We start from the raw sequence: 25,823 nt of genomic DNA, 5'->3' as shown, positions 1-25,823 counted from the left end.
AATAATCAGGGAAGCAGTATCTCTAGATAATTTCCATAGTAATTCTCAATTAAGTAATTTGACAGTAAGTATCAAAGTAAGTAACTTTGATACTTACTATCAAAGTTAATCTTTACTGAAAGAAGAAAGTTGGCAAAAGCCTAGCAATATTCCATCTTAATCACAGTCACTGTATTTTTTTAGCCCCAACTAACACATAATCTGACAAATATGAGAATGTTATCAATAACTGGTTAATATTTTGAAATCAGGACTTCTCCCAGAAGATCAAGTATAATGGTTGCCATATGCATAATATCAATTATGACAAAATGTAAGGCTCAGGTTGAGGAAGAGAGAATCCAATTTCTATTTTATAAGTGTTTTGCAAAGAATTACATTTTATGACTTTGGATAGAACAAGGATTATTCTCTCGATTTTAACAAATAATTTTAAGGAGAAAGGGTAAACAAAGAGAACATTGTTCTACATGATTCCACTTAGAATCTCCCTTAATTTGTCTTGAAATAAAACCTAAAAATCTTAACTCTCTAATATGCCTGTTCTAGTTCACAAAGATGTTAAGCAGTATTACCAAAACAACCATAGTAATTTCAAATATAACTATTGTGTTTAAATGGTTACCAGTGACTTAAGAAATCCTATACAGCCAGGGGTGCCTGGATGGCTCAGCTGGTTAAGTGTCTGACTTCGGCTCAGGCCATGATCTCATGGTTCGTGAGTTCAAGCCCCACGTCTGAGCTGACAGCTCAGAGCCTGGAGCCTGCTCGAGATTCTGTGTCTCCCTCTCTCTCTGCCCCTCCCCTGCTCGCACTCTGTCTGTCTCTCTCTCTCTCAAAAATAAATAAACATTAAGAAAAAAAATTTAAGAAATCCTATATAGCCAGAAGACCACTGAGTGCACAGCCTGAGAGACAAAGAGCATGCTTTTAATTAGAATATTCCACCACTGTCCCCATCAGAGACCACATCTATTTTATCAGTAAAATTTCCAGGCAGAGGGTGAGACTGTCAAAACATTAAATTAATGAGTCTATATAGTAATAACTATCATGCATTGCTGCCAGGCTACAATTAAATAAACTAAAAAGCATTCATGGCAGAAATGTCTTGCAGGGAGTAACCTAATCACTGTATGTTGTTTCCACGAATCCCAAAGACTAATTCACAACAACCAATTGTCAAATTCCAGCTCATCATATACTGAAAGGTTTCAAAAATAAACCTTCCAACAGTGGACAAAAGCAAGCATCATGCAAAGTTACTGAATGTTTATGGAAGAGGTATGAACTTTTAAAACGGTGAACAAGGGAGAAGAAAATGTAGATGAACACATTTGGAATAAGTCTATTCCAAAAGGAACATTCATGGATAACCACATTTCTACAGAATTTGTCTCTGGAAAGCAAATTTAGTTACATTTTGGTAAAGACATGACTAGTATTGTCAGTGTTCATAATACCTCAAATAAATTAACAGAGGTTTGACTTGAGAAAGCCGGAATGCTATCTAGTTGTCATCTTTTTTTTCTCTCTGTTTATTTTTAAGCTAGAAAGGAAAATCAAATGTAGAACAATTATGATGGACTTTTCAAGGAAATTAACTACCACAGATTTGGGGCCCAAGCCTCGTCTGGATTCCAAAATACATGGTTTCCTCAACCCTAATTGGACAAAGAAATAAGTTGAAAGTTTTTTTTTTTCCATAAAAGGAATATTTGACAAAATTAAAGACATTTATTTAGGGTAAGAGAGAGATTTTTCTCAAATAACAAGATGAGTTATAGACACCCTATTTCAAGAATTTATAACTCACCCAGTCACAAAGAATGAGGACCATATAACCATCTCTCTCTTTAAATGAGAACCTAGGGCACAAGTGGTATGGAGTGGTAAAAATTATGATAAATCTTAAATTCAGATGACAAGTTCCTTTTGGCTACAGAGTGAGACAGGGATACCACACAGCCTTAGACTGTGCAATCTGTAAAGACACTGATAAAGTGACTACTTCATAGACGAAGATGGACAATGTGCTCTTGAACTTACAAGGGACCCCCCCCACACACACACATGTGACAGGGAGAGGAAAGAACATATTTTAGCATCATAGGCAGTTGCCTTTACACCTAAAGAAAGGCTATCAAGATGAATGTTTGAGCAGTTCTCCATAATGGTCTACATTTCAGCTCTGTGTCCTCAACACCCTCTATCTCCAGCTCAAAAAGCCCCCTGCTTCACAGTGGTTAACCGTATCGTATCCAGAAGGCTCTGGAAGAGGTCTGCTGGGCAGCAGGGTTGCTGCTGTTGATAAGAGGCCCCTCGCTGGCCTGGAGACCAGGAGCCGAAATAATGACCAGAAACAAAGATCCACTGGTGTGTCAGCCAAGCAGGATGCTCAACCAGTCAGCTTCCTCCCTCCCTGCTGAACAGTTCTGAGGGCTCCCTATCGCAGCCGCAGGCCACTAGAGCAGACAGATAATGTAGGCCAGAATGACCAGGCCTAGGATGGCAAAGAACATCAGGATGAAAATACCCAGCATGATGGAGCCCTTGGCCAAGGAGGCCTTTGGATTCTGGGCAAATTGAGCTGTGAGCATAGAGGCTGCAGCCAGTGGAGAGCCATGGGTCCCTCTCTTCCCTTCCTAGTGCTCCCATCTTTAAAAATGAATTAAGTAATTAACAGAAACCCATGGGTGAGGGGAAGGAAAAAAAAAGAAAAAAAAAGAGGTTAGAGTGGGAGAGAGAGCCAAAGCATAAGAGACTCTTAAAAACTGAGAACAAACTGAGGGTTGATGGGGGGTGGGGGGGAGGAGGGGAGGTGATGGGTATTGAAGAGGGCATCTTTTGGGATGAGCACTGGGTGTTGTATGAAAACTAATTTGACAATAAATTTCATATAATAAAAAAATTTTTTAAATGCACTTAAAAAAATGAATTAAGTAAATCGGACTTTATTAGTCTAAAGGCTGAAAAGACAATTTCATGGCCTGATTCAAATCTTGTTCTTCACTTTCCTTGGAAGACGGTCTCCCTTAAATTAAATCAAACATAAAGAGCACAAATCACCATCTCTCAAAGTGATCATAAGTAAAAGTTACTGTACCAGCAAAAAGGCAGAACTCTACATTAAGAGGTTTTCAGTACTCTCAACAGTGCCCCATTTTAGAACTTCACTTATTAAGCACTTCTTGGATAACACCCAATTGTCAAGACTCCTCCCCTACCACCTTTCTTTTTAAAGCATGATACAATCAGAAAAAATCTTCATAGAAAAAAAAATCTCTCTTATATCTATAGATTGGCATGTCTACTACTGTTAGTCCTATTTGATAAAGCAATCATCACAGGGCAAAAAAATATTTCCATATTTAAAATAATCACAGAGATTGACAATTTGTAACCACAAGCCTCTGAAATACATCCAGTGATCCTTGGGACTCATTACAATCTATTTGCAACACAGCAGCGGAGTAATTTTTTAAAAATAAAAATCAGATCATATCACTTCTCTCCTTTTCATTTAGAATAAAGATAAAAACCCCCTCAATGGCCAAATAAAACTTTACATAATCCAGCACCCTGTTCCCAAATATCTCTCTGACCTCATCATCTACTTCTCTCCCCTGTTCCATTCAGCTCCACACTGGCCTCCTTACTCCAGGCACAGAGACCCCTTGCTGAAATTCCAATTCAGCATGGAGTCCTCTATCTCAGGACCTTTGCACTGGCTATTCTTTCTGCTTAGAATGCTCTCCTGCCTGGAATGCTCTTCCCCCAGAATATCCGTGAGTCTAATTCCTCTACTCCTTCAAATGTTTGCTCCAAAATTCACCTTCGCAATGAGAACGTCATTGGCCACTGCATCTCACACCCTGCCCTCACACTCCTAAATTCCCCTATGTTACCTTTTCTTTTTGTCCACAGCATTATTGCCTGCAAATACACTAAATTTTTTTTATGCTAATGGTTTATTGTTATCTATCTGTACAATGTGTAAGGAGGACAAAATTATTTTTGTTCCCTGTAGTATCTATAGAAACTAGAACAGTATCTGGTAGATAGTAGGCACTAAATTACTACTGAACAGAATCTAATGACTCAGGACAATGCATATAGAATTACTAGTAGGACCAAGCAAGATACATCTCATTAAAATACTCATGCCAAAGATCTTATCTGGTAAGCAGACCAGATGGTTTTAATGTAAGGAGTAAAGGCACCATTTAGCAGCCATGTAGACAGCTTAGCCAGCTTATTTCACAACAAACTATTCTCCTCATTTAAAGCAAAGATTACTGAGAGGTGACCTCTAAATTATCTGCATCAATCAACCTGGACTCAATATTTTACTATATGGTCTACATTACAGGATAAAAACAAAAAGCTAGTCAAAAGAGAATATACTGAGCATACTACCAGAAAATTAGATCATCAATCAGTTGTAAACAGCACAAGGTTATTTCTTCAATCACTCCACCAACAAATATTAATTGTTGAGCACTGGGGATGCAATGATGAAAAAGAGAGTTACAGAATTTAGATGAGAGGAAGGTATTTATGAATATAAACTCCTAAGAAAGCATGATTAGAGCTATAAAATATCAAGGTGCTAGAGAACACACAAAAGAGGGCCCCAACCCATACTTAGGAAGGAGTTAATTGAAGGGAAAGATTTATTTTTTATTTAAAAAAAAATTTTTTTTTAATTTATTTTTGAGACAGAGCATGAGCAGGGGAGGGGCAGAAAGAGAGGGAGACACAGAATCTGAAGCAGGCTCCAGGCTCTGAGCTGTCAGCACAGAGCCCGACGCAGGGCTCGAACTCACGGACTGTGAGATCATGACCTGAGCTGAGGTCGGATGCTTAACCCATTGAGCCACCCAGGCGCCCCGGGAAAGATTTATTGAAGGACCCAAACTCTAAGCCAGACCCTGAAGCTTCTTTACCTTTTTAAATTAGCTCATCTGAGAAAAGGGGGACATCTTATTGACCATATCAGACAAAAACTCAATGGTATTAAATGTAAGTCACTGAAGACAGCTACAAGGAGTTTCACCAACTCTCTACCCTTGGCAGGTCGGCAGCAGACCTGCGAAGGAAGTTAAGTTGCAAATATACCGTTGATACAGTTAACTCCTTCGTTTTTCTCCCAGACTGCTTCTCTTCCTGCATTACCTATCTTGGGCGCTCAGCCTATTTTCAAAGAATGAAAGTATTTCTGTAAGCCCAAACAATGAGGCTGGGTATTTCTTTCACAGTGATGGAGGAAAGCATTACTTCCGAGCAGATAGTGCTTATTTGCTAAATTAGGAAAACAACTCTTCTCTGCCACAAAAGCCAATCAATCATAATTTACTTACACAGTTTTTATCCAAATACAAAACAAAAATCAATGCTTATCTATCAACTCCTTTAACATTCTCCATTCAATCAAATCTCTTTTTCTGTACACTTGACACGTTTTCTTCATTTCTTTGACTGTCTGGAATAAATTTCAACCTCTAAGCCCCATCTATATTTACCTGTTTCTTCAGACCCAATTATTACTTTGTTTAGAGGCTTTCCTCTACTGAGTTTCTCCTGTGTCTTGAGACCCTGTATGTTGCTTCGACATTAGAAATTTGACTTGGTCCTTTAGTTATTTTAGGTAAACATTTATGTTTTGTCTCATTACAAACAGGCACCACATACAACTGGAAGGCCTTCAGTTGTGACATCTTACACAGAACCAATCATAGTATCTACCCAGTAAGAAAGGCTGGCAGACTTTCAAATAATAATCACAGCCCTGGATCAAGAAAAATGTCATTAGAAATACATTTAGAAGAAAAAAGAAAAAAGAAATACATTTAGAGCCAAAAGACCTGAGTTGTATGCAATTTCATATGTAGTATTACAGAATTCAGTTCTTCTCTCGACCACAGTTTCCTCATCTGAAACCTCTAAGTACTAAAGATTCGACTATCTCTCTGCCCCTTCCCCACTCGTGCCCTGTCTCTCTGTCTCAAAAATAAACAAAACATAAAAAAAAAAAACAAAAAAACTTTAAAGATTCAACAAGGAAGAAAACAAACTCCCTACTCTACTAGACCGTGCAAGCCAGAGGGAGAAGAGACACAATCACAAATGTAGGATGGCAACATCTAAGAACAACGTGGAGTAAGGTGTAGACACGGACGGTGGTAGGCTGAAGCTATGCTAGTGAGGGGAAAAAGAGCTTCTGGTGAAGAGACCTTTGAGTGGGTCCTGAAAGAAACAAAGGAGCCAGTCATGTGGATATGTGGGGAGGGTGTTCAGGCCAACATTAGAAACCAGGATAAAGGTCCCACTGGGAATGTGGATGTCCATATTCAAGCAAGAACACAGAGGCCAGAGTGGATGGATGCAGAGAGTGGGTGGGAAGAATATAGATGTGGTCAGGGAGTGCACAGGAACAAATCATGTAGGATCTTCCAGAACCTACCACACTGCCTATGGTTTATTAAAAATTTTCTTCTCTCCTATGAGGAGTCTCAACTCGATCATCAGAGATCATGCTTATCTTTATTTACTGTTACATTCCTCAGAAACTAGTACCGTGCCTAGTATAGGATAGGTGTTCAAATACTGAATGAAATCAGATTAAATGTAATCCAGAAACTCTCTTTACCAATGCAGTATGCTCAGCAGCTTTTATTTACAATGACATAAAAAAAGCTACACTTGTTAGGGGTCCCTGGGTGGCTCAGTCGGTTAAGCATCAGACTTCAGCTCAGGTCATGATTTCACGGTCCATGAGTTTAACCCCGAGTTGGGTTCTGTGCTGACAGCTCAGAGCCTGGAGCCTGCTTCAGATTCTGTATCTCCCTCTCTCTCTGCCCCTCCCGTGTTCATGCTCTGTCTCTGTCTCAAAAACAAACGTTAAAAAATTTTTTTAAAGGAAAAAAGTTACACTTGTTAGATGAACAGTCATTTTTATCAAGTTTAACTCTACACAAGGTGATAATTTGCACACTGGTTTTCACTGAAACAACGGTTGCTGGCTGACCCTGTTGTAAGGTCTTCTGCTAGATCACAGCAGATTCTAAAACCCCACTTCTATTTCCTCTTCAAGAACTAAGCAGAGATAAGGAACTCAGGTATAAGAAACCTGCAATGTGAAGGTGTAAAAAACAAAAAATGCAAAAAGCAGTAGAAAATTCCACTTACCATGACAATTCAGCTTTCCTGAAATTTGAGGAAATAGTTCCCACTAAGAGTCCAAAGACTCTTCGTTGCCTATAAGCTTGATTAGAGAACTGACATCCCCAAGAAAAGGCAATATTGTTGCACAAAGTTGCAGCTTTCTCTAGGGGTTAGGTTCTAATCAAGCATTAAATGGCCAGTGCCATTTAAAATTTCTGGATTTCTGGGGTGCCTGTGCGGCTTAGTGGGTTAAGAGACTGACTCTTGACTTCAGCTCAGGTCACGCTGAGAGTGGAGCCTGCTTGGGATTCTCTCCCTCTCTCCTTGTGCCTGTCTCCCTCACTCATGTGCTCTCTCTCTCTCTCTCTCAAAATAAGTAAATAAACACTTTAAAAAATAATTTCTTTGGATTTCTATTGGGAACTAAATATTTGAAGCATGCATATGCATATATATGCCACCTCCCAGCAAACATTACCATCAAGAAGCCAAGAGAAATGTCCAAATGATTTTCAGTCACCAAACTACAAAATTTTGCCATCTGTATAACCACATCATATGGCAGTCAAGAACAGCTTCATATATTCATCTTTTAACTCCACATTTTCCAAACAATCTCTCTCTCTGTTAGATTCACATTGTTCCTAATGACCAAAACTCACTATCTATTGTTCCTTTCTCAAAAGTTATGTTCTCACAGGGGTGCCTGGCTGGCTCAGTCAGTAGATCATGTGACTCTTGATCTCAGGATTCTGAGTTCAAGCCCCATGTTGGGGGCAGAAATTACTTCAAAATAAAGTTTAAATTTAAAAAAGTACATAGTCTTGGGGCGCCTGGATGGCTCAGTCGGTTAAGCGTCCAACTTCGGCTCAGGTCATGATCTCGCGGCTTGTAGGTTCAAGCCCCATGTCCAGCTCTGTGCTGACAGCTCTGAGCCTGGAGCCTGCTTCTGATTCTGTCTCCTTCTCTCTCTGCCCCTCCCCCACTTTTGCTGTCTCTATTAAAAATAAATAAACGTAATAAAAAAATTTTTTTTAAGTAAAAAAGTATATAGTCTTACAAATGAAGTATGCACAATGCCTAGTAACCAAGAAGTTACAAATTCAGGAAAATTGTATTTGAATTGTATGATAAATGAAACATGCTAACTGCAACATAAAGGCACAAATACACATAACACATGATTAAAATTCAACTGTAAGTATGAAAAGTACTAGAGATTTTATTAATTAGCACAAAAAATTCATGTTCAAAATTATAGCCTACTCTAAACCTGGCAGGCTACAGAACCACTCTAGCCTTTAGCGCATCTGATTTGGCCAGAATAGTGGGTTTTTATCTGCCTGCTTTGTTTTAATGTGAATTTGACTACTTTAAGGAAGTACAGTACCAGTATTTTGTTTTACCACACACACCCCCACTCCCAGTTGTATAATGCTGAGCCTCATTTGTGTTAGTTGGCCCTAGAAGTATTTAAATTTGCAAACCTTGCAATTAATTGTAGGCGAAGATGTTTGGTCTCTTATGCAAATTCTGAAATGACTTCGGAAAACTCTGAAATAGCCACAGTCCTGGACAAGCACTAATTTTTTTCAGTGATACAAACATTATAGAAAAATAAACAATGAAATATTTTCTTCAGGCAACCTTAGGTTCACCATTCTGTTTTCCGAGATTCTCCAGTATCAAAAAAGCTTCAGAAGTCAACCACCCCAATTTTCATCATTTGCCTATTAGGTTTAATTAGAGAACCACTGGGGGCCCGGGGAGGCAACGTGACTAGTCCAAGGTCCTATAGCCAATTTGTATCTTGATTACAAATCGGTTTTAAATTTACTTCCTTCCCCCAGTAAGATTTTGATTTGTCAAGGGCAAAGAGTAGTGTTTTCCATTATTTTGAGGCTTTTTCTAACACTCTGCTCAGCAAATATTCAATAAGTGGTGCTGAGATTTCCTCCTAAGAGATAAACTCAATTCTTGTTTATACATCCAGTAAAACCTTGGTTTGTGAGCATAATTCTTTCTGGAAACAAGCTTATAATCCAAAGCACTTGTATATCAAAGGGAATTTCAAGAACCATTGGCTCAGTTGTGATCATGTGATGTTTGGCATCATGTACTATTTGTATTGCAAGACATTGCTTGTTTATCAAGTTAAAATGTATTAGAAATGTTTACTTGTCTTGCAAAACACTCGCAGAACAAGTTACTTGCAATTCAAGGTTTTACTGTAATCAGAACCTGGGGCACCTGGGTGGCTCAGTCAGTTAAGTATCCGATTCTTGGTTTTGGCTCAGGTCATGATCTTGGGGTTCATGACTTTGAGCCCTGAGTTGGGTTCTGTGCTAGCAGCACAGAGCCTGCTTGGGATTCTCCCTCTCTCTGCCCCTCCCCTACTTGTGCTTGCTCTCTCTCAAAATAAATAAACTTAAAAAAAAAAAAAAATCAGAACCCAACTTACACAACGTTCTATGTCAATTATATTTCAATAAAGCTGGAATTTAAGGTGTTACTTCTCTCTTACAGCATAGTGTATCTGCGAATTAGGGATGGGAGAGAGGTGTGCTAATTCAGACACTGGGAAAGCTACAGTAGATTGTTCCATGCACAAGAACACCTGCTGGAATCTATCTTGAACTCATACATGTGCAACCTGGGCATGTGAGGTCATTAATTCCCCATAGAGCAATCCTTGCCAATGGGGTCAGGGGCCAGGGGATAAATCTTCCCCATCTGAGGTACATTCAAACTGCTTCCTAGAAGATTCTGGCAGTTTTCAGCCCGATGGTCACAACTGGGAGAATCAGCACAATTCATCAGCTTTCTCAACATGTGAGGTCCACCCCTTGTCCCAGGACAGAAATCCAGTTCTTCAAAGAAGAGTGTGCAAGTCTAGTATCATTTCCACACGTAAGTGGGACAAAAAAGAGAGAAGAACTTGTATAAAACCAGGTCCTGGTTTTTTGATGTAAATTCAATGATGCAAATTTAATGATGTAACCTGGAAAGGCGTCTCTTTAAGAACTGGGACAGGCAATGTGAGAACAAAAGTCATAGTCAAAACTCCCTATACTCCTTTCCATGGAACTCTGCAAGGACTCACTACTGAATCTTCACAATGTGCCTTAAAATGATGAAGATACTACTATGTAGGTGACCCTTGAACAAAGCAGGAGTTTGGGCACCGACCCCTCCCATGCAGATTTACACCACACATAATATACCATCTCTGTATTCATCCCCATCCCCTAGAAGAGCTGGATGACAGGAATAAAGAATCTTTTGAAGTCTGTTTACTGCTAAACAGGAATAGAAATAGACTGCCACTCATCATCTAGCAAAGGAAGGCAAATGCAAAAGGTTCACTCACACATCATTGAATTCCTCCAGAGACCTTGCAGGTGTAAAAACATCCAACAGACCAATCACCTATGAGAAAACAGAAAAATCAGACAGTAAATAAATATAGAACCATAGTACCCATCAAGCTTAGTCATTTTAATAGGAACGAATTTCAAATCCTACCATCTCAGTTCAATAACACCACAACATCATACATTTAACTACAACTTATTTTTTACCCATATTATGGTTTTGATTTTTACTTGTTAACATCATTTCCCATAACATATTTCACCACTAAAAACTTCATCTCTTTAGAATTTGCTCACATTTAGCCACTTGTAAATAAGAAGCAAAAAGATTTAGGGCTCTTGACTCACATATGCACTAATAGACTAATGATTAACAAGCAGAAAAAGGTCAGACTTCTAGAACTATTATTACAGTATCATGTTTCTTTTTTTTAATGTTTATTTACTTATTTATTTTGAGAAAGAGAGAGAGAGCGAGTATGCATGCAAGTGGGGGAGGGGCAGAGAAAGAGGAAGAGAATCACAAAGGTTCTGCACTATCAGCACAGAGCCCAACACGGTGCTCAATCTCACAAACCATGAGATCATAACCCGAGCAGAGATCAAGAGTAGGACACTTAACCAACTAAGCCACACAGGTGCCCCAGCATCATGTATCTTTTTTAAACGTATTATCATTCCATGAAAATTTTCCAGATGTAGTCTTCAAGACTGATATTTTTGAGCTCCAAAATACTCTCTTAGTATATAATCTTGGTATTATTCTTACAATAGTCTTAAAATTCAGATACTTTTCTTAATCATCATCAGGTACTTGGATCAGAAAATTTAAAAATTTTTTCAAAAGGCTATCTTTATGGAAGGATAAAGCGAAAACTACTTAATACTCAGTAATCCATGGTCTTTGAGCAGTTTTTCTGGTCGTGGAGTTATACTGATCAATCCATTTATACCACCACCATTCCCCAACCACCATCAGTTACTTCTAAAACAAGAGTTAAGAATATCTGGAAATGATCCTGAGAAACTTAACAGGAACCGATGGGGGAGGGGAAGGAAAAAAAAAAAAAAAAAGAGAGAGAGCTTAGAGGGGGAGAGAGCCAAAGCATAAGAGACTCTTAAAAAATGAGAACCAACTGAGGGCTGAAGTGGGGTGGGAGGGAGGGGAGGGTGGGTGATGGGTATTGAAGAGGGCATCCAGATGGGAATATCTGGAAATGAAACAAATGAAAGCCAAATGGCCTTCATGAAAATTGACCCATGACAGTGGCCTCATTAGCATGTTGCTCTAACCAACCAAGCTAAACAAACAGCTCTGAAAGTAAAATACACCAACGCTCAAAACCTTATCATGAAAAAGCACACTTTTAATTAGAATGTTACTCCACTCATTCAACTACCAGGCTTTTAAAAGCAATTTCAATTATATAGCCTGAACCCAAAAGGGAAAGGCCTTGGAAGTCAAGGAGAATAGCTTTCCAAAACTTTACATCTTATTCCAAAGGAAAGGTACCTGTAAGATCATTACCCAGACAACTGTATACAAGAAAACCAAAACTGGGATGTCTGGGTGGCTCAGATGATTACATGTCCAACTCTTGATTTCGGCTCAGGTCATGACCTTGCAGTTTGTGAGATCGAGCCCCACATTGGCTCCTTGTTGACAGCACAGAGCCTGCTTGGGATTCTCTCTCTCCCCCTCTCTCTGCCCCTTCCTGCTCATGCTTTCTCTCTTTCTCAAAATAAATAAATAAACTTAAAAAAAAAAAAAAGGAAAACCAAAATTACTTATAACTGTACTACCCATTATAACTATCATTAACATTTTGAGATATCTCCTTTGATTTTTCTGATATATGTAAAATAAGTTCGGGTTATATTCTGCATACAGTTTTATATCCTGCCTTGTCACTATATAATGACTATTCTCATATCCTCAAATATATTTCATGCTCTACCATTTGTATATACCGTTAATTAACCAATTTCCTATCTTTGGACATTTAAGGAACACTGCAACTGTGCATGTACATGTGTATGTAATATATATTTTGCACATCTTGTATTTCCTTCCAGAAAATAAATTTCAACAAATAGAATTACAGCATCAAAGGATACTGATATATTTAAGGATCTTAGTATTGTCAAATTGTCCTACATAAAGCTGAGGTCAATTTACATTCCCACCAATAGTGTATCTGTGACCTTATAACAGCTCTGAATCGTGCTTTAAATTTAAGTCACATCATTTTCTTTTACCTTCTCCATCTAAACCATAACAGTTTTTCTTGAGTCTGATATACTCCTGGCTTAAGATCTTTGGTCTTTTGATTACTCTGCCCATCCCCACTTGTACTTTAGGTAACTGAGATCTAGAAGTCGATTTTGTTCAACTGTTCCAATATTCTTTAATCATTGATTCTTATTACGTGAGATGTTCCATCTCCCCAATGACAGGAAAAGTTTAAAACAATTTACATTGTCTTACATTATTTCAATTGTGATTGTGAAAATCCTCAAATTAAAGTAAAATTAAAACACTAGATGTCAATTTACATAGGATTTTTCATGTAAGAGTTACCTCAAAGATAGTAAAACAATGTAAGTCCAAAATATTTTCAAATAAAGCTCCAACTTCGATTTGAAAACACAACAAGCATTTTGGAATCAAACAGCTGTAAGTCTGAACTCCACAGTCAGTTTGTGATTTCCCGGATCCATGAACTTATGTCTTTTTCATTCCAATAACCCCAGCACTTGGAATACTGTCTGGCACATAGCACCTCAAGTAATATTTGTTAAATAAATGAAAGAAAGGAATCCTCTCTGAGCCTCATTTTCCTCATATGAAAGAGAGGGGGATGCGTATTTTTATCACATTGTGAGGAAGATTAAGGAGGCAGTGTAACTGAAGGTGCCTAGCACAAAGGACTGACCCTCTGTGGATTACCAAATTAAGTGGTGATCACAGTCCTTATAGTTTATAAAGAATTACAAAATACAAATCACAGAAACAATCTGAAGCCGCTACTTCCAGTAACGAAATCTGAGATACAAAGCTAATCTAAATTATTCAAATGACTAAGAAGCATGCCTGCAAGAAGCACAATAAACTGATTTGGAAAAAATAACAGCACAAGCATGTTAGCAAACAGTCTATCAAATTTTAATTTCTTTCAAAGGACACATCTTATGAGATTAAAACTACCCATGTTACATCAAAGTATCTTTAATTTTTTGTGGGCTTTTACATTAATTACATTACATTAATTGTATTTATGGAGTACTCACGAAAAGGAAAATACTATAAAACGAGTTTCCCAGCATTAAACTGGGGAACTTGGGGGAACATTCCATAATCTATTCACTTCTCAATTCTTATTTTGCTAAATGTTTGTTTGTTTGTTTGTTTATTGATTTTGAGAGAGAGAGAGCATGAGTGGGGTAGAGGCAGAGAGAGAGGGAGAGAGGATCCCTGCTCAGCACGGAGCCCAACAAGGAGCTCTATCCCACACCGTGAGATCATGATATGAGCCAAAATCAAGAGTTGGATGCTGAGCCAACTGAGCCACCCAGGTGCCCCTATTTCCCATTTCTTGAATGGAAATTTCCTTTTAATTCAAGTTATATTTTAGCCTGTTTCTTTACTCCTGCTTTCAGACACCCAAAAGTAACCCAGGAATCAATTATTTAGAAAAGACATTTACAATACAAATAATCAGCAAATGTCCTTGATGACTGTCCTACAACAGTCAAAAACTGATGGACGAAGTGATACATTTTTACCAAATTGGCACACACTCAAGAGAAAGCCCACTTTAACTCAGAAACCAACAATATTTAATATCTTTAACACAAGTGCACCGAAACAATGACCGGATCTACCACGGTAAGGTAGATCCCAAATAAAAATTTTTAAAGGATTCCTTGAATACTTTTAAATTTCAAAATGCACAGATCTCCAGGCCCTTAACTCCAGGCAATCTTTACAGTACCTACCCAGAAGGCAAAAAGCTGCAGCTGGCAAGATGCCCCCCTTTCATGTTTCCTTAGAGCAGGTGTTAATGAGATCAAGGTCGCAAGTTCAATCAGGAATGCACCAGGTAACTCTGTTCAAAGAATAACTCTTATAGGCACAGAGGATATTCTCCCTAGCTCATTCCCCTTTACCCATCTGGTAAATGTGTGTCTGCCATTCGTTATCACTAATAAAAGAAATAAGCTCAAGATGACATATTGATTCTGAGTCCAGCATTTTTGGGGAAAAGATCACATGTGCATTTGGCACCTAGAAATTACATTTGTTACCAATACTTAATATTGTCAAGAGTTTTAAGCTGCTACTGTTTTTGGAGGCCTGGTGTTTTTGGAGGTACCGTGGCCCAAAAGAGCCATTTACTTATTTATTTTACAGATTTTATTTTTAAGTAATAGCTACACCCAATGTGGGGCTCAAATTCACAACCCGGAGATCAAGAGTCACATGCTCTACTGACTGGGCCAGGCAGGCAACCCCCAAAAAAGTCATTTAAGAAAAAGAAAGAGGAAGAGAAAGAGGAAGATGAAGGAGAGGAATTCCTCTAAAAATCCTCGATTAAACTTACTTGGAAGCCTTGGCTCTTCCCTGGGTAAAACTACTTTTACACTGTCAGTTCCTAAGGGTTTGTAGAATAGGCTGACGTTCAGGAATTTTTCTACATGGAGTCAAAGTCTGTTAGCCCCTTCCCATTCCTCCTTCAAATACTTGCCAACAGAAGAGAGAACTCTGAAACGCTCAGCCATGTGCCTTCTTTTGTTCAAAACCAAATCACCAATACTTAAGTACAGGTGTTCTACATTCATACTGCTGAAACCTAAACATGTTACCATAAAAAGACCAACTGCTATTAAGCAAGCTGCTTATACAACACCTTGTGTAGATTAAAATCCTAATACTATCAGTCCTCTTTTTTAAAAGATGCTTTTAGCCTCTCCTAAATTAGAACAATTATATCCCATCACTGTGGCCTTTTCGTTTCTACAGAGTGACCCAAATGTAACCAGCCTAATATCATATAAGACACATTTTGAAGTGTCTCATTACAGAAAACTAACGCACAAAAAACTAAATAAGGCTGTTTCTTATGACCAGTAGAAGAGCCAAGGCATGGATTCAGATAACCCAAAAGAATCCCTGCCCTAAACATTGGCTTAAATGGTCTATGAAGCGAGGCAGAACAATAAAGTATGGCGCTGCTAATCTAAACCAGATGTTCGTAAATGAGCGCTGGCCACATCGGTGGGATCCCAAGGCCTCCTGAAAGTGCTTTGGGGTTCCATAAATGTTTGGCTTGTATTCCATTTTCAAAGTATTCTTTATTTAAAAGCTATGATAATGTCTTTGTCACATTTATTAATGTGTAATGAAAAACAGCATACACACTCAACTGTGTTAAAAACCAAATGTAAACGCATCAGTTAAGCTGCCAGGCCACCTTGATTTTATGCAGACCCTGGAAGGGAGCTTCTCCTGCTGGCTTTTTCCATGTATATCAACTTCTTGTAAACATGTCACTGATTGGGAAGGCTGCAGCTCTGCACGGAACTCTTTAAAAACTCAGGTTTGCACATGGATGCTCATGCACACTATACCCAGGAATAGAAGTTACCTGTGGAGAACAACTTGCTCAATAGGATGCAATTAAAACAAACTATGAAAATAAATAAGAAGCTACAGCTGTAATGACAAGAGCATCCATAGTCCAATTCCAAATTTAAGTCTCAATGCTCCCAATGTAGAAGAAATTTGTACCTTGGGAAGCAAAGGTATGTTAATAAAGGATCACATCTCTGTAATTTTTTTCTTACCATGGGAAAAAAATTCAATTATTAAGACAGAAAAGGTCTGAATAGCCAAGTAATAAATTTACAGATTTTGAATTTTTTTCTACACCGTAACAATCCATAGGGTCAAATGATTCTAAAATCTCTATCGCCACTGTTTCTACAATGCTACAAATTTTACAGATCCTTTCATACACAATCACATAAATTCTTTTAAACTTGATTTTTAAATTTAGGAAAGTAAGTATCTTCAATCAATTGTTTTTTTTCTCTTTCAGCTAACATTGCAATTGCATCCTTTTATTTACTGCATTGGGGTTTTTACGTTTATTTATTTTGGAAGACAGAGTGTGTGTATGTGTGTGCACTCGTGCCAGTGAGCAGAGTGGGGGTGGGGCAGAGAGAGAGGAAGAGAACCCCAAGCAGGCTCTGTGCTGTCACAAGCAGGCAAGCACAGAGCCCTACTCAGGGCTCAATCTCACGGAACATGAGATCATGACCTGAGCTGAAACCAAGAGTCGGATGCTCAACCGACAGAGCCACCCAAATGCCCCCACGGTATTAGGATTTTCTAGGATTTTAGGATTTTTTGCAGTATGGCATTGCTTTCAAATTCCCAAACTGACAGAAAGGAAAAAGTTATATTTAACTTAAACGATATCTTTGTCACATTTATTAAAATGCCTGAATTTGGAAAAGCTGTATTGAAAAAGATTAAAAAGGAAAATTATAATATTAAATTATCCATAAAATAACAGCAGCATTTATTCTTCCTTGAATGAATAACTTACATTTTCATGTTTCATATGTTTAAGTAACCGCAGTTCTCTGTAGGTCCTTTTGGCATGAATGATGGACTGAAACGGTCTGGAGAGCTTCTTCACTGCCACACGTAACCCAGTTTTTGTGTCAAAGGCAGCACTAAGGAAAAAAAAAAACAACACAGGAAGAATTCATCATTAAATGTGCTTTAAATATTTCAAAATCAGTATTTATAAGGCTTTTCCATTTTCAGATTAAATGGGTCTACACAAAGATACATAAAAAGTATAAAATATAAACATAAAAACTAAAACAACCTATAATCCCACTATCCAAAGTAATCTGTTATTTATGGTGTTTCCTTCTCATCTTTTTTTTGATGCATCTAAATCAGGGATCAGAAAATTTTTTCTATGAAGGACCAGATAGTAAATATTTTAGACTCTGGGAGGCTTAGGGTCTTGGTCACAACTCCTCAACAACTCTGTGGTCGTAGAAAGCAGCTAGACAATAAATTTAAAAATGGATGTAGTTGTGTCCCAGTTAACATGAAAATAAGCAGCCACTTCATCTACATGAGCCAATAGACTGATATATAAAGAGCTGGACTCTGTTTTCTCTGATGTAGCCTTCACTGTCACCTTGCCACCAAATACTGCCTGACCAGAGAGGAGGGCTTGGGATGCTTTCAGGGCAATGAGTTGGCACGACAATTTCCTGAGCATCTACAAAGTATCTGCCACTTTTTAGAAGCTTAGATGTAGTAAGGAACAGGTCAACAAATCTCAGCCCTCAGGGGATGGGGGGAGGGAAGAGCAGGATAATAAAAATAATTTCAAATAGTGATGAATGTTAGGACTAAATAAAACAGAATGGGACAAATGAAGACAGCCAGTGGGGTTTTGCTACTTTAGCTAGAATGTCTGAGGAAGTACATTTGAGCTGAGACGACTGAATGATGAGAAAGCAATAGCCATATAAAGGTATAGGGAAAAAGAACGTCAAACAGAAAAAAACAACAACAGTATTATTAATATTTATGGAGTCTTTATCATATACCAGAAACTATTCTAGGCCCTTTACATTAATTTTTTAAATTAAAATTAAAATAGTTTTTAATCCCTAACACCCCTACAAAGTGAATGCTATTATCATTCCCCCAGTCAGAAACTCGGAAACTGAAGCACGGAGAGATTAAGCAACTTGACCATGATCACAAAGCTAGAAAGTGGCAGGAGCAGAGAATCTGGATCCACAGCTCATGCTATTAACCACTTTGCCATGCGGCCTCTCAGAAGAGCTAGTGCAAACAAAGGAAAAAAGAAACAGTGGTAGAAAAACTATGGCGTGCTGGAGGGCACAAAGATGGCCTGTGTAGGTGGGACACAGGGAGCAAGGGGAGAGGAGAAAAGAATGAGGTCAGAGGCATGGGCAGAGGCTAGATCATGTAGGACAACTACAGCAAGAATCCTGATGTGTATTTTAATCATTTTTAGAGACTGGGCTAATCCAATCATGCCGCATCCTCCTGTTTATCTCAGCCTCTAATGGGCATCCAAGACTTTGGGATCATCTACCATGACCAAACTCTTTCCCATGTGACTCTGTACGTGTTCCAGAAGTTCCCCTCCCTTCACTCCCAAATCCTTACACTGTGTCCTTACTCTTCAACTCCCAATTTGTTATCAACTCCTGTAAATCTTCAACCCCTTTTCTGAGCCTTCCCTCCAACTCTTTGATTTAATTGAAACTAGGCTCTACCTTGAAGACACTACTTGTCTTACAGCCCTGCCCTTAGCGGGCACATCCCAGGTACCTCAAAGCTAGCAGGTGGGGCAGATGTCCTCCTTGCCAACCATGCCTACTTCCAGCCTCTAATTCTCCATTAGTTCCATTCTCCCTGCTACTATAATCCACTGACCTGGAATTTTCCATTATTTACCAAAAAGTTAGTTCCTATCTCAAAGTCTCTCTCCACCCTCAACATCTGTCATCATTCTTGGCAACTTCAACATCCAGGTGGAAGGCACATCCAACATCCTGGCCTCTCGGTTTCCTGACCTCTCCAGGAAACTCCACCTCGTCCAGCCACCTCCATGGTCACACCCTGGACCTCTATCTCCACCAAAAGCTGCCCTGCCTACACAATTTTGAATGCCAGCACCCGTTTTCCATCACAAACCTTCTTTGCCTTTCAGTTTACTTCTAGTTTAATTGTATCCTGACTACAACAATTTGTGGACCTCATCGTCATTGCCTGATTCGACCCTTCAAGCCCTCTCCCATCTTCATTTTCCTTCTCGCCTGGCTTAGACTGCATGTTCCCTTGTGTGTTTGCCTCTCTCTCCTATACTCACCTGGATAAAGTCTGACTTTGGGTGATCTCAACTATTTTTATTTCCCTTGTCTGAATCCAAGAACAAATTGTGGTTGAAGAAAAAAAAAATGGACAATCATACAGACTGGTTTCATTCTTAATTTCTGGCCTTGCCCTCAAATAAGGCTCTCAAAACTGCCACTTTTTTTTTTAAGAATTTTTTTTTAAGTTTACTCATTTATTTTGAGAGAAAGAATATGAGCAGGGAAGGGGCGGAGAAAGAGGGAGAGAGAGAAAGGAAGAGAGAGAACCCCTAGTAGGCTCTGCACTGTCAGTGCAGAACGCAACACGGGGCTTGAACTCATGAACCGTGAGATCATGACCTGAGCTGAAACCAAGAGCTGGACACTCAACCGAGCCACCCAAGTGCCCTAAAACTGCCATTTTTTTCCCCCTAGGAAGTCCATTTTCTTACTCAAAGTCATCATTTGACACTGTCACTCTTTTCAAACCTCCAATTCACTCTCTTCCCTCAAAGTTGTCCTTGGCTTCATTGGGAAAATAGAAACCATCAAAGGGAAGCTCCATCTGCCTCCTGGGTAAGTCTACAAACCCACCTGCAGTTGGACCTATCTTCTCTGCTTTGTCTCTTGCTCTAAGAACACATGTCCTTTCTTACAAAAATCCAAGACCTCTCACTTTGGAGCCATCTCCCTCCTCCTTTCAAGTTCTTTACTCCTTCATTCCTTTTCTCTCTCCATTCTGAGTTTCTGCCTATCTTTTGGATCATTCTCATCAACATAAATATGCTCTAGTTATTTCCCACCCTCAACAAACAAACAAAAACTTAACCTTGAAAGCTCCTCACTACAGTTAATGTTCTCCAAGGGTTCTCAAAGTATGGTTCCTAGACCAGTAGCATTCGTGTCACCTGGGAACTTATAAGAAATGCACATTCTCAGGTGTCACCCTAAACCTACTGAGTTGGAAACCCTGAAGTGGGTCCAGCAATCTATATTTTATGAAGCCCGCCACATAACTCTAACCCACAGTGAAGTCTTTACCTCTGCCATTCCACAGACCAGCAACACTGGCATTATGTGGGAGCTCTTTAGAAATGCAGAATAGGGGCGCCTGGGTGGCGTAGTCGGTTGGGCGTCCGACTTCAGCCAGGTCACAATCTTGCAGTCCGTGAGTTCGAGCCCCGCGTCGGGCTCTGGGCTGATGGCTCAGAGACTGGAGCCTGTTTCTGATTCTGTGTCTCCCTCTCTCTCTGCCCCTCCCCCGTTCATGCTCTGTCTCTCTCTGTCCCAAAAATAAATAAACGTTGAAAAAAAAAAAATTAAAAAAAAAAAAAAAGAAATGCAGAATCTCAGGCCTTAAAGTAGAATCTACATTTTGACAAGATCTCCAGGTAATTCATGTGTATCTTAAGGTGTGAGTCATTTCCTTGGCTCCCATTCTTTCCTCAACCCATTACACTGAAACCGTTCTTCTCGGGTCATTAATGACCTGTTACCAAATCCAACTGCCACTTTTCTGGATTAGAAATTGACATGGTTAACACTTCCCCTTTCTCTAAACACTCTCCATTCTGGAGTCCGTATCAGCACATTCTACTGGTTTTCTGTGACCTCTATGGCAGTTCCCTCTCTGTCCTCATTGCATGTGGTTCCTCTACTTGAACTCTGTTAGTTCCTGAGGGCATGGCACTAGGCCCTCTTCTCTCTCCTACATTCTTCTGGATAATCTCATCTATGTCCAAGACTTAAATGCCATCTTATATTGAAAACTCCCAAATCTCTCACTGAAATCCCTTCTCTGAGCCTGACTGCCTTCCTAACATCTCCATATGAAAAACACATAAGCACCCTAAAGCTTAGCAAGTTCAAAACACCTATAACTATTCCTCTCCTTGTCTCTTATATTTCAATAAATGGACTTTCCATCCAATTGCTCAAGTCAGACATCTGAGTATCACTTGTTTTCTCCCTTTCCTCCAGCTCCAGCCTCCTGGTCCCCATCCAAACCTATCAGCAAGTCTTGTAGTTTCCCATCTCCAAAATACATCTCTAATTCAACTTCTCTTCATTGCACTGCTAACATACTAGTCCAAATCATCCTCGTCACCAGCCTGCCTTCTTCTGCTGGTCTCCCTACCTCCTGTTTTGTGACATTCTTTTTCTTTTTAAAAATTTTTTTTTAACTTTTATTTATTTTGAGACAGAGAGAGACAGAGCATGAATGGGGGAGGGTCAGAGAGAGGGAGACACAGAATCTGAAACAGGCTTCAGGCTCTGAGCTGTCAGCACAGAGCCTGACACGGGGCTCGAACTCACGGACCGTGAGATCATGACCTGAGCCGAAGTTGGACGCTTAACCGACTGAGCCACCCAGGCGCCCCTGTTTTGTTACATTCTAATACACTCACCACAAGCATCCAATTCAATCTTTTAAAAATATAAATTAGATGACACTACCCACTGCTTTCAAATCCTTCAAGAAATTTCCTTGGTACATAAAATAAAATGCAAGTTTCCTATCATAGCCTACAAGGCTCAGATGACCTGACCACCAATGACCACTCTAACCTGCTCCTGCATGACTCTTTCCTTTCCCCCAGCCACTATGTTTTGAACATGCTGGCTCCTTTTAGTTCCTTAAACTCTTCAGACAGGCTGTTTCTGGTTCCGGAGCTGCTCTTCTCTCCCACCTCCACTCTACCCTACAGCCGAATCCTTCTTCTTCAAGCATTGGTTTAAATAGCCATCCCCCTCAGAGATGTATCAACAGGTCTGTTATTCTCTGTCACAACACCCTCCTTCTTGTTTCCTTCCTTATCCTACAAAAAGGGAGGGGGTGTTCTCTTCTCTCCCACTCCTGTTCCTACAAACCCATAAAATAATAACGTCTTCCCTCTTGGAAGTACCAACTAAACTTATACTCTTCTCTAAACCCCTCAATGGCTCTTGGGAGACAGAAAATGGACCCTGCTATGTGACCCATCCTCCTCAACTCTCCACCTCAGTTTGCCTGCCCACCTGTAGGCTGAACATGTTCTCTCCTCCACTGATAAGCCCTTGGGGACCTCCTGGAGCAAGGAATGTCATCAGGTTTCTAGCTGACCTGCCTATGACTGAATGTGCAAGTTCAACTCAGTAGGGAAAAAATAAGAAGGCTACTTGAGCTGCCTGTCCAAGCTGTTCTCCATGCCAGCTTTACAGTAATAAAGTACATATTTTCATCTCTATTTGACTCCTGTATCTATTCAGCAAAAGGTAGGCTAGGATTAATCAGTACCCTATCCCAATAATCACAATTTATTACTGTATGTTTATTTGCCACCCAGCAGGGTGGTTAAATAAGGGCTAGGGCTTTGGTATTAGACAATCTGGATTTTAATTCAAATTCTGTTACTTAGTAGCTATATAATCTTGAGAAAGTTAATTAAATTCTCTCGGGCTTATATATAAAATGAGGATAAGGTACGTATCTAATAAAGAGAATGCTTGTTAAGATTAAATGTGATAACTTTTGTAGTAGCTTTAGCAAAAGGGCCTGGCCTATAGTAAAGCTTAATTATTAGACATTAATAATGTCTGCCTTTCCCATTCATCGTAAGCACCTGGAGGGCAGTTACTGTCTTCTGGTTTATCACTTCTGTATTGCACAGTACTTAGCATAATGCCCGGCAGGGGCACACTCTCAAAATATGCTTAACAAAAGCATGAAAGAGTATTTTGTAATGCAGTTATCTGAAACATGAAAGAAAAATCTTCAACTTTATTATTTGGCTCTCAATTTTTACAAATTCAGTAGCATCCAGGGGCACCCAGCTGGCTCAGTCGGTGGAGCGTGCGACTTATGATCTCGGGTTGTAATTTCGAGCCCCACGTAGGGTGTAGAATTACTTAAAAATAAAATCTTAAAAGAAAAATAAATTCAATAGCATCCAACAAGAAACTGATAGTAATGTTAAAAACATACAATCATTGAGTGCTTTGTTATTGCAAGATACTGTTTTTAGATCTTTACATAAATGAACATCTTTATCAAAAAGACATCATTATCGGGGCGCCTGGGTGGCTCATTTGGTTGAGCGTCCAACTCTTGGTTTTGGCTCAGGTCATGATCCCAGGGTCATGGGATCAAGCCCAGCATTGGGCTCCCTGCTGAGCATGGAGCCTGCTTGGGATTCTCTCTCTCTCTGCCCCTTTCCTCAGCTGGTGCATGCTCTCACTCTCTTAAAAGAAAAAGACATTATTATTATTTCCATTGTACAGATGAGAAAACTGAGGCACAAAGCGATTAAACAATGTGCCCACAGTATGGACAGAAAATGGCAGAGCTGAGATTCAGATTCAACTGGTATGTTTTCAAGCACGAACTCTTAATGGATACCATTGAATGACTCCTTAATGGATCTCTGTATGGAACTCTTAAAGAATAATCAAGTTCAACTTGGCCAACAGTTCAGTCCATTTTAAATATATCCTAATTGTATGAACTCTGCTTTTCTAAAATGCTTCCTACTATAATTAATTGCATTTCATATGGACAAAGTATTTCTTGTAATTTTACATTGAACTCAGGATAGCATTAATAAGCATTTCAGAAGAAAAAACTTTCACTCTGGATGCATTACTTTATGTAGGGGAAGTTTCTCAATCCCTAAAGTTCTAACTACTCCCTGTGAATTTAGGACACTGATGGAGTCAATGATGTGGTTTCTTACAAATACCAAAGTATCACTTCCTGAGTATTTGCTGAAATATCTCCTTCACGAGAGCTTTATGGATATAAAAGAAACACTAAACATAGTACCTGATATCACAGAACTTGCCATCTGAGATTATGAAACATACATGAAAGCAAAGAACGCCCAACAACACAGTGTAACTATACACAGTTGACGTTTCTACAAAGCGGGTTCAAAAATATATACATTGAGTATATAAATTTATATATAGTGGCGTCCAGCTGGCTCAGTCGCAAGAGCATGTGACTCTTCATCTCAAAGTTGTGAGTTCCAGCCTCATGTGAGGTGTAGAGATTACTTAAATAAAACTTAAAAAAAAAATGTACTTATGGGGTGCCTGGGTGTCTCAGTTGGTTAAGCGTCTTGATTTTGGCTCAGGTCACAATCTCAGGGTCGTGAGACCGAGCCCAGTGTGGGTTAATATTCTCTCTCTCCCCCTCCTCCCTCCACTCTTTCTGCCCCTCTCCTGCTCTCACTCTCTCACTTGTGTGTTCTCTCTAAAAAAATTAGATTAAATAAAAATAACACTCACACTCTCTCACTTGTGTGTTCTCTCTAAAAAAATTAGATTAAATAAAAATAATAAAAATTACATATAATATATAAATTGGGTTCAAAATATGCAAATGTTTACTGCAGCCTGTTCACAAGAACAAAACCAGAAATGACCTTAATGTCCAACGACAGAGAATTTAGATTATGGTACATTCTCCCATATATTGTAGCCATTAACAAGAATCTCCACGGAGTACTAACATGTACATGTTATATTATTGATGGGAAGAAACAACTTTCAGAAGTAAAGAATGAGCCTATCTGTGGAAAAAAAAAGTGTACTTGTACATGTATATATACATGTGCAGACAAGAAATATCTAAAATATTCAGAATTTTAACATTTTTACTTATTTATATTTTTCTATCCTCTGATTTTTTTAAAAAATGAGCTTATATCTTTTAATAAGGTCATTAGTGAATTACAAGCATAAGTCATCTATATTGTTCTATTAACCTAAAATAAAAAATAGGTACTAACTTTAATAAAGCCACTATTAACATTGTATCTCCTTCAAATGATACTTACATAGCTATACTCACAGAACATAAATTTGTATCCTCTGTTCGTAAGCCATAAGCATTTTCCATTTTACTAAACAATAATTTACAGTAATTTCCTTAAATATCTGCACCACAATCTACTTAACTATTCTCTTTACTGATGGGCATTATAGCCATTCTATTCATTCACATACACAAATACTATAAAAACTACTACAATGGACATCTTAATTCATACTGCTTCATCAATAATTGCATGATTTCCCTAGAATAATTTTTACTTCAAAGGACATACACTTACACTTTTTAAAACAGAATACGCTTACAAAAGAGAACAAGCAGGAATTGTTCAGAGAAACTGCTTTCTGTTTATCAGTTAAGCAAAATCCCTATAGCAAAGCTACTGAAACAAGGAACATACGACCCATCCCCAACACCACTGCTTTAAGCATTTAACTGCTCTGACCTAGCCTCCCGTTACTATCACTAATCAAAACAATGTTTGGAGAGAGGAGAAATCACTCATTTCATCCTAAATTGAACACTGTAATCACCCAAAGCAG

The 25,823-nt window shown here is 38.9% G+C and overlaps 1 protein-coding gene across 4 annotated transcripts in view; it reads right to left on the bottom strand.

The window, feature by feature from the left end:
• The window catches only part of MAPK14 (mitogen-activated protein kinase 14), a 74,183-nt gene that overhangs the window by 31,889 nt on the left and 16,471 nt on the right, over window positions 1–25,823 (bottom strand). For all 4 annotated transcript variants that reach the window (XM_047858307.1, XM_047858309.1, XM_047858306.1 and 1 more), the window contains exons 2-3: window positions 17,156–17,285; window positions 10,538–10,596 (exon numbers count right to left, since the gene is read on the bottom strand). In XM_047858307.1, coding sequence (XP_047714263.1) covers window positions 10,538–10,596; window positions 17,156–17,285 — 189 coding nt within the window. The remainder of the gene's footprint in view (window positions 1–10,537; window positions 10,597–17,155; window positions 17,286–25,823) is intronic.

This window comes from Prionailurus viverrinus, chromosome B2 (genome assembly GCF_022837055.1).
Source record: "Prionailurus viverrinus isolate Anna chromosome B2, UM_Priviv_1.0, whole genome shotgun sequence".
In the NCBI taxonomy this organism is placed as follows: domain Eukaryota; kingdom Metazoa; phylum Chordata; class Mammalia; order Carnivora; family Felidae; genus Prionailurus; species Prionailurus viverrinus.
The sequence above is the reverse complement of the archived record's forward strand: the minus strand, read 5'-3'. Positions and strand labels throughout refer to the sequence as shown.